This window comes from Mus pahari, chromosome 15, assembly GCF_900095145.1.
Source record: "Mus pahari chromosome 15, PAHARI_EIJ_v1.1, whole genome shotgun sequence".
Classification (NCBI taxonomy): Eukaryota; Metazoa; Chordata; class Mammalia; order Rodentia; family Muridae; genus Mus; species Mus pahari.
In genome coordinates, this window is record NC_034604.1 from 30780596 (window position 1) to 30790017 (window position 9422).

The 9422-nt window shown below is 51.0% G+C and overlaps 1 protein-coding gene across 1 annotated transcript in view; it reads right to left on the reverse strand.

Moving 5' to 3' along the window:
• The window catches only part of Slc23a1 (solute carrier family 23 member 1), a 12031-nt gene extending 3522 nt beyond the window's left edge, over positions 1 to 8509 (reverse strand). Inside the window, exons 1-14 of the mRNA XM_021214302.2 lie at positions 8338 to 8509; positions 7612 to 7746; positions 7055 to 7212; positions 6446 to 6534; positions 6259 to 6326; positions 5940 to 6121; positions 5686 to 5806; positions 5362 to 5518; positions 4754 to 4901; positions 4172 to 4277; positions 3825 to 3954; positions 3600 to 3743; positions 3087 to 3182; positions 721 to 985 (exon numbers count right to left, since the gene is read on the reverse strand). Coding sequence (XP_021069961.1) covers positions 738 to 985; positions 3087 to 3182; positions 3600 to 3743; positions 3825 to 3954; positions 4172 to 4277; positions 4754 to 4901; positions 5362 to 5518; positions 5686 to 5806; positions 5940 to 6121; positions 6259 to 6326; positions 6446 to 6534; positions 7055 to 7212; positions 7612 to 7746; positions 8338 to 8373 — 1818 coding nt within the window. The 5' untranslated portion in view covers positions 8374 to 8509 and the 3' untranslated portion in view covers positions 721 to 737. The remainder of the gene's footprint in view (positions 1 to 720; positions 986 to 3086; positions 3183 to 3599; positions 3744 to 3824; positions 3955 to 4171; positions 4278 to 4753; positions 4902 to 5361; positions 5519 to 5685; positions 5807 to 5939; positions 6122 to 6258; positions 6327 to 6445; positions 6535 to 7054; positions 7213 to 7611; positions 7747 to 8337) is intronic.
• Between the last annotated feature and the right edge of the window lie 913 nt (positions 8510 to 9422).

Below are 9422 nucleotides of genomic sequence, written 5' to 3' on the forward strand. Positions count from 1 at the left end.
AGTGTTTCCAACCTTTCCAGTCTCAAAGATACTATGTATGGTAATGGTAATGCACACCTACAATTCCTGCATTTGAAGGGCTGGAAAGATGGCTCCGCGTATAGAAGATCTTGTTGCTCTGGCAAAGGACCCAGGTCTTTTTTTTTTTTTTTTTTTTTTTTTTTTTTTTTTTTTAAGGACCCTCATGGTGGTTCACAACCATCCAGAGGATCCTGTGCTTTCCTGTGACCTCTGTGGACACCAGACAAGCACATGATGAGCACTAATTATATAAAATACATACTTTTTAGTTCCTTCACTTTGAGAGGGGCTGTGAATAGAAGAATCATGAATTGGCAAAGGCTGAGCTGATCTTGCTAATGCCAGTACTTGAGAAGTATGCATGCATGCATGTACATATACATATGCATATACATATACAGAGGGAGGGGACCAGGCTGGCAGTGATTGCCCTTAGACTCTCGTTGGTCTAGACGCTGCCTATATCTGGTAGGATTGATGGTTCTGATTACTTGTGACCATCGATGGCTCTCACTGTAACATGGCTAAGGAATTCTACCCAGATCCAAAAGGACTTTTTACCCTGCCTAATCTCCCCTTGAAGAAACTTGTAACCGATTACAAAAATGCTAGTTTGATTTTTGTTGTTGTTGTTGTTGTTGTTGTTTGTTTAAACATGTTTGATGATTCAACCTCCACAAGACCCATAACACATCCTACCTTTCATTGAGGTGGCTTCAGACCTTGGTACACACAGACCCAGTTTCTATATTGTCTGGAGTGTCTTCTAGAACTGGAGGCTGATTTTGTGTCTTTTTAGAAAATCCTCTGAAGACTGGACAGATTGGGACGTATCTGAAAAAGTTGGTCCTTTTTACCACACCCATCCCAAAGGGGAAATCGTAGCTCTTGAGACTGGCCGATGTCTCACTGTTGGCGTGGGCTCCAGCTTTCCACTGTATCAGGCCTCTTTCCTCTGGGCTCCCTGCAAGAGGACAGTGAGGTCATCTAGGAGGATAACAACCATCTGTTGCCTTTCCTGCACATAGCCAGTGCTGAGGCAGGTTTCTAGAATCAAGTATGAATTTGCCTAGTCAGAATGGAGCCCAGGGCAGTTTTGTGTGCTAGATAAGCACTCTACCACTCTGGATGCCTTACTTGCCAGAGCTCTGAAAAACCTTAAAAGATTAATACTAAACTGTAGCATCAAGTCCTGTGCTAAATAATTTCATTATTTCTGAACACCCCTGGGAGGTGCATAGGTACAAAATTTTAAGGTGAAGAAACTAAGTCATTTTACACTGTCTGAATATGGGGCCAGTGTGTGGTTGCTTCATGGGACCTAAATAGTGTCCAGGCTGCACCTCTGCGTAAGATACATGTTTTTAAATTTTTTATCATATTGTTTATCTAGAGTTTATGGAACCATGAGAGTGAGGAGGTCTTAGGATAAGCACAGGAAGTAGGCTCTCTTGTTCCATCATGTAGGCATTGAATGCAGATCATGTTCAGCAAGTACCTTTTCCTGCTGAGTTATCCCGCCTGCCCGAGGACATAGACCTTGAAATACTTTATCAGTGTTAGGGTTCACTATTATCAATTCTAAATTTGGGACAGAAACCATTTTTATAGCAGGAATGAAAGCCAAGCTAAGCAAGAGATGGGGTAGGGGTGTACCTCTGGAGAGGAGTCCCAGAGATTGCCTGTTCTCAGAAGGGCTGGAGCTGACAAAGACTGAAATCATTCACCTAGCAGGAGGGCAGCCAGAGCTAAGAGTAGCCCGGATTGCTGCAGCTAAATGAGACACAAGCTCTCAGGAGGTCGAGAAACATCAGAAGAGGCTGTCTGGAGATGTTCGAACAGGACCAGGAATCAGGTGGCCAGAGTGGAAAGGGAAAAGAGCTGTTGGCATGTAGTTCCAATGTCCCATTTGGCTCTACTCGCCTGCCATAGTGGGAAAGCCTGCCTAGCCCAGAGCCACCCTCTTCCTAGGAAGGATCTGGCTTATCTCACTGCAACTTATTATCTAAACTCAATTTTACTTCCCATTTTATGGCCAGATTTCCAATAGTTCTGCACATCTCCTCAGTTTGATTCAGGGCCAGGCTGGTAAATTCCACCAGCTTGTCCCAAACTGCATTTGACTCTTCTCTGAGGTATGAGGCAGGTATAATGTCAACACTGAGCAGATAAAGCCAAGAGAATAAGTTCAAACCAGTCTGAATTTGGTTAATGACTGTTCTCTTCATTGAGTTTTGCCCACCCATCTGCAGAGGCCCTACTGTAGTACCATGGCTAGGATACATGCTGTTTCAGATTGGCAGTTAAATGTTACTTTATGACTTTGTGGTCACTTTTTTGTTGCTTTGTTTCACCATGGGATTAAGCCTAGCACCTCGGATCTGGACAGCCACTTTGCTTGTCAGGATTAAGGATGATATGAGACACTGATGGCTATCAGCTTTTAAAATGTGTGTACTGAGCATATGCATACTGGACTGTCACATTTCCACAATCCTTGCAAAAACCAAACCTAGGCATCCGAGGTTCATTTGGGGGGCTCTTCCTTTCTTTTTTTGTTTTTGTTTTTTCAAGACAGCCTGGAACTCACTTTGTAGACCAGGCTGGCCTCGAACTCAGAAATCCGCCTGCCTCTACCTCCTGGGTGCTGGGATTAAAGGCGTGTGCCACCACCGCCTGGCTGAGGGGCTCTTCAATTTGTGCAGCAGGCTGCTACCATTCTTGATCGATCTCTCCCACAAACCAATGCTGCATTTTTACCTATCCAGCTCCGTGAAGATAAAGGTATTCTCATTCTGGTGGTGCGAAAGAGTTGGTGAGGCAAGGACTCCCAAAACCAGAGCCCTCTCTTGACCTCACCCTTCTCAAGACCGAGGAGATAGGTTGCGTGTGCCTCAGTCTCCCCCTCCAGCCAGTAGACACCACCAGCCCATTTCTTCTGCACACTGGCCTGCATGGCATCAGGCCTGGCCACATCTCAGGAACCAAACCATCATGAGAGTATACATAATGATAGTATATAGCCTGGCTCTCTGCCTGCCTCCCAGAGCTGAGCACTGCAGTACCTGGCACTGTGTTGTCCAGTAGGAAAGCAAGGCACCCACCAACGAACATCTCTGTGGTCAGCAGCACAGTTAGGATCTGATCCACTTCAGCAATGCCTGTGGAATAAGTCAGTGGCCTTCACTGGAAGGCAGAGCTCAAGGAACTTTCCACCTGTGTGGTCCCCCTGACTTCTTATAAATTGTTATGCCTCTGGAATATTCTAAAGCCTGACCTTCAAGCCTGTCTGTACCTCTGTCTCTCCTATCTTTGGGGAGAAACTTCTGACAGCTGTTAGTTGTTGACTTAGGACAAGTCACTTAGCCTCTGTGAACTCATGTTCCTCTGGAAAACAGAGGTAATAATAGAATCTAGTGGGACTATTAGGAAAATTAAATGAGCATATTAAAAACTCAATAGGTAGGTTCTTGCTTATAATCTCAGCCTCATTGATAGTGCTAGGGAAGTGCTGTCACTGAACTGGTTTCCAGCCCACATCCCCTCATCTCTGGAGATAGTAGAAAACAAAAGGGTACCTGTGTTGATAGCACCTGGGTTGGAATCCAGGTAGTTGGGTAGTGTGAGGCCAAAGAACATGGAGAATCCCAATACGAAGAGGTTGCGGGAGGAGTTCATGTCCACAAACTGCAGATTGGACAGTCCCACAGCGGTGATCATACCTGCCACAACAAAACTGCTAGAGGCTCGGCCTGGCTACACCAGGTCCTGCCACACCCCCTGGAGAGGCATCAGACACTCACCAAAGAGAGTGCAGAACATTCCTCCCAGGATGGGGTCTGGCAGTGAGGCGAAGAGAGCTGTGAATTTGCCAATGGCACCCAGGATCAGCATGATGCCTGCGCCGTACTGCACGACTCTTCGGCTGCCCACCTGCAGGAAGCCAGGGGCTGGCTAGGCCCAAATGCAGGGCTAGGCCCAGGGGGCAGGGTATTAGGCGAATAAACGGACTCCAGCATTAGGAGGGGGTAGGAGAAAGGTGGGGTGCTCTCAAAGATGGGATGGGGGTAGGCCAAAGCCAAGATGGCTTAGAACAGGGCCTGCAACACATGAACAGGACTGCGCTGCTCTGGCAAGTGGCTTGTGGCACCTTGGTAATCCCTAGGACCCCAATGTTGGGACTGGATGAGGTAGACCCGTTGCCTGTGCCCAGTAGCCCAGCGATAATGCAGCAGATGCCTTCAGTGAAAATTCCCCTGTAAAGAAACGGTGAGGGGTGTTGGCCCCGCCCCTTCACCAGTCTATCATCCCCTTCGTCCCTCCGCTACATACCCCTCTGAAGCTGTGCAGACTCGTGCCATCTAGAGCCTGGAAGCCAGGTGTCAGTGCCAGCACTCAGTGCTCCACTGCCTACTCCCTGGGGGCAATTCTGAGCTTTAGTTTCCCCCTCTGTACCATGAAGATGATGAGGGGCCCGACCTCACAGCATAGTTAGCCATTGAATACAAGTTCACACGAACTGGGTGCACAGATAGTTGCCAGTAACTGGTTTCCTTGGAACTGGCATCCTCAGCGGTTCCCAGCATTTACAGAACAAGTAATCCCCAGGGAGGATTGAGAGCCGGAGGTGAGGGTGACCTTCATGCCTAAGTCTCTAAGTGTAGGACCCAGTCCTGTCCATACACTTGCTGTCATAATTGCTCCTTGGGATCCGACACTGAGGTGGACATACCTGTTGATGGCATGTACTGGAGGGGGTGGTGCTCCAGCCAACCGGGCACAGGCATAGTAATCACCGATGGACTCAATGATGCCCGCCAGTGTGGCACTGAACATCCCTAGAACTGCAGCCACAGTCACTGTGGGTAGACCCCACTGACCTGGGTTGGAGGGAACATGATAGGTTCTTGAGGAGGCTGTAATGGCTTGGGGTTATTTGAAGGGGTGGGGGTGGGGCTGCTGGAGGGATAGCTCAGCAGTAGAGAACACTGGTGGTGTTGCCACATGTTCCTGAGTTCAATTCCCAGCAACCACATGCTGGCTCATGGCCATCTATAAAGGAATCTGATGCCCTCCTCTGGCATGTAGGTGTACATGCAGACAGAGCACTCCTACATTAAAAAAAGAATATATAAATAAATTTTAAAAAGAAAAGAAAGGGAGAGAAGCTGGTGGGGCATCTCACTGATACACCGGTCCAGAATAAGATTTGAATGTAAACCACCACTCAGGGCCATCCACAAACAGGGCTAATGCGACGTTGTCAGCTGAACCCAGAGTCACCAGGTGTCTCATAGGAATTTCAGTTGAAAGCAGAAGGGACCAAGCAGACTTGCTTACATGGGTAGGGGATTCGGATCCAGGGAGAGATAGCCATGATGTCCCCTCGGGCATCAGTTCGAGCCTGGAAGCCGTAGACTGTGGGGTCTGCGGGCAGCACATCTGTCAGGGTCAACACGTAGCAGAGCAGCCACACGGTCATGATGGCCAGCACGATCTGGAGTAGGTGGGGTGATGGGGTGATGGGGTGCTACAGGCACTGGAGACTGGTGCAGACTGGCCTGCTTCTGCGTCAGCCCCAGAGCCCTGGCTGACTGGCAAGAACCCCCCGCCCTTCCCTGGCTCAGGTCTCGCCCTTTTTCGCAGCACCTGCCAGCTCCTCACCGGAAACATCTTAAAGATCTGGATGCGGAAGAGAGTGAGACCCTTGCCCCATCGGTAAACAGGCAACAGGAAGGTGAGGTTGCGTAGATACTGGGAGAACAGGACGATCAGTAGAATGGAGCTGGAGGCAGAGATACAAGAAGGAAATAGCTGGTGGGCCATGTTGGGGCCCGGAAACAAATGAAAGGACAAGAATGAAGGGGATGTGGAGATGCGCCTAGGACTGGGCAGAAATAGTCCTGCTGCCTGCTCACCAAGCTGAAATGCCCCAGTGGGAGCCAGCTCGGTCACCAGCAGCTTGGAAAACAGAGAGCCCGATAAGGGAAACAGTGGGGGTGACCGTGAGAGGCCCAATGTAGCTGAGCAGGGCCCCAGGCAGCCCCATCAGCCCAATCACCACCTCCACCACGCTGGACACCATGATTGCACCCTGGACCTAAAAAGGCAAAATGAGCTATAGTCACTTTGACCTGGCCATTATCAAAATGTAAGTTCCTCTGCCACCTCCATGCATACAGCTTAGGAGTGGCCTGCCCATCCAGCCCTTCCTTCAAACCCAGTCTCTTCACTCACCTCCCGGATCCGAGGATGCCAGATATGGGAGGTGTTCAGAGGCATACTCCAGTTACCGTAGATCTCCTCTGGGGATAGAGATGGAGAGAACACACTTTCCATGAACACACCCTGGTGCCTAGACTCTGGGAAGCTGCCCGGATCTCCACGACCTCTCCACCAGTGTGGACGCGCAAACTGAACCCACCTTCGGAAGGACACTTCCACCTCTCCAAGGCCAGGATTGACTTGGCTGGAACCAGAAAGGCAAAGGCACTGGCCTGGAACAGCGGCAGCCTGGAAGGTAGGGCACATAGCAGCAGCGAAGTGGGTTGAGGAAAAGGGATAGAGAAAGGGAAGTCCCTGAGCCCGCACATGGAGTCCCGCCCCCACATTTACAGGGATCTTCCAGTTCAAACCCTGCACCTTGCCTTCAGCCCCCCATCTCAGTGCCGGAAAAGAGCCATGTGCTCAAAATCAGACTGCTCCATCTCTGAATCTGAGGGCTGCCTGCGACTGTTCCCATCCACCACCACTGAGCCCAGCAGACTTGTTCATCCAAGACTAGGAATCCCCAGGTCTACATATGGATGCTGAAAAAGCCTGCTCACAGGAGTGGACAGCGGGCAGGGAAGCAGTCCTTCTAAACTTTTGGGGCAGAGTGAGAGGAGGGAACCACAGGGCTCCTAGGAACCCCGCTACCTAGCCCTAGGGCTAGCCAGGCAGACAGGGCAGCAGACAGAGTGGAAGCCCACCTGTCCTGCCCTGTGCAAGCATGCAAGTGTGTGTGCTTGGGAGCCGGGGAGGGGCTGCTCACCGGATGCCCACTGTAGTCTGGATGAGAGTGGTGATGCCCACGCAGGTGAAGATGGTACCGATGAGTTGACTGACCATGTGCTGGTCACGGCCCACACACAGAGCCTCAGCCAGGAGGAAGGGCACCGCGATGGTGCCACTGAAGCATGTCAGGTAATGCTGGAGTGACAGACGGTCGAGAGGTGACCCCATAGCACTCTCATGGCCATGGGCACCCGGGTCTGTGTCCCGAACCTGGACCATACTAACAGGGTGCTTACTTGCAACGACATTACCCACCATACCCGACCCAGAGGTCGGGATTCCCAGAGAGCTACTGCTCACCCACCACTCAGGAGCCCCAGTCTCCCCCAGGTTATCCCTATGGTTCCTGTCTGTCATATGCTACCCACAATCCTCCCAGGCCACTTAACCTTCCTTTGGCACAGCTGTTTGGTGACAGTGACTGTGCTGACCTTGTCTCTTTCTCTAGCCTGAAATGACCTTCCTGACCAGAGGCAGTTAGGCATACCAGGGAAGTACCTTGTGTAGGGTTGGGGAGGCCTCAAGAAAACCCACCTGGAAGCCCAGCAGGATGCACAGGTACCATGGTGGCACGTCCTCAATCTTGTACAACATGTCAAACTTGGGCTCCGTGGGCAAAGGTGCCTGCCGGTCCCTGGTGGAAGTCCCTGCTGAGTCCACGACCTCATTCTGCTCAGGGAAGTAGAGGGCCGCGGCCGCTCAGGGCAGAGCGATGAACCAACCGGCAAAGCCCGCGCTGCCCGGACTAAGGGAGCCACATCGGTCTCCAGGCAACTCAGTGAGGGCAGGATGCAGCAGCAGCTACCCTCCCCAGCTGGTTCCCAGTGGTCCTTCCCACTTCCCACGCCCTGCTGTGGAGATGAAAGCAGTGTCCTGGCTTCCAGAGCCCTGAGGGGCTTTCTAGTGAGGCCCCTAAGCCAAAAGACTGGGAAGGTATCAGACCAGAGTGGGATCAGACTGGGCAGGTCTAGACTGTGGAGAAGCCCCCTCTTGTCCCACCTCTACCTCCTAGAGGTCCTTGAAGGTGCCACAAGGTGAGAAGGCCCAGCTCCTACTGACCCCTAAGTCCAAGTCAGACAGCCCCTAAACCAAAGGCTCCCTCCACCCCGTTCCCCGAGTGCCACTTGAGGCTTAGGACTGTCACTTTTTGTCAAGTACATTGGCAATGTTGTCTCTGCCTTCCCAGAAAGGCCAGTCCAACCCCAGCCCCCACCCGCCGTGCTCCCCGCCCAGGTCATAGCTCCGCTATTCCCCCAGCACCTGCTTTGGGCTCCCGGGGTCCTCCTGAGTTTTCATCTCTGAGGCACAGGTTTGAGAAACCTCTGGGGAGAAAAGAAGAGGGCTTTTCCAAGGCCAAGGAGGACTTTACTCCACTCATCAGACATTGTTTGAAGTCAATCTGTAACCAGGTCCATAGCTCCAGATTGCGAAAGGGGACCGGACAGAGGTGAGGTATTAACTCTGGCTGCAGTAGTAAAGGCCACCCAAGCAAGGGGCACATTTATATGCTGAGTATTCTTTGTGCTACCCGCATCCCAGCCTGGCACAAGGCCTGTTCTTGTTTCCCTAGCGAGGGCCAGAGTCTACAGGGTGAAGAGGGGACAGTCAGGGGATGACATGCAAGGAGAGGGAGAGGACATGACTCATCCCGAGCTCTCCAAACCCTCTGCATTTGTTTATCTTATCACCATCGCTGCTCTGGATCACATGCCATTACCTGTGTTTGTATATGCACTGTCACATGTACCCTCTGGGGCTGCATATGTTAACTCTTTCACTGCTGAAAGAAAAAAAAAACTTAGTAGTGATATGACCAAGGTCAGACAGAAAGTGAGGTTCAGGAAACCAAGGTTAAATTCAGGTTGGTTTTGGTGCCCCTCCCTGCCATCCTTCAGCACATAGGATTCCTGAGGTATCCACAGACAGGCCTCTGCCCCTGTGTCAGGGTGAGCATCTTAGTCAGGAAGAACCACTCAGTTTGGGGGACCCTGTGAAAATTAGAAGGGGCCTCTTGTTGCAAAAGTGTTAAGACTTTTGTTGTGTCTAGCGACTAGTGCCTGTTATCCCTGTACTCGGGAAGCTGAGGCAGGCGGATCCCAGGGAGTTCAAGCCCAGCCCAGCCTACATAAAGATATCCATCTAGGTCATGCTGGACTATGCACTTTAAAAGAATATACAAGCCGGGCGTGGTGGCGCACGCCTTTAATCCCAGCACTTGGGAGGCAGAGGCAGGTAGATTTCTGAGTTCCAGGCCAGCCTGGTCTACAAAGTGAGTTCCAGGACAGCCAGGGCTACACAGAGAAACCCTGTCTCGAAAAAAACAAAAACAAAACAAAAAAACAAAT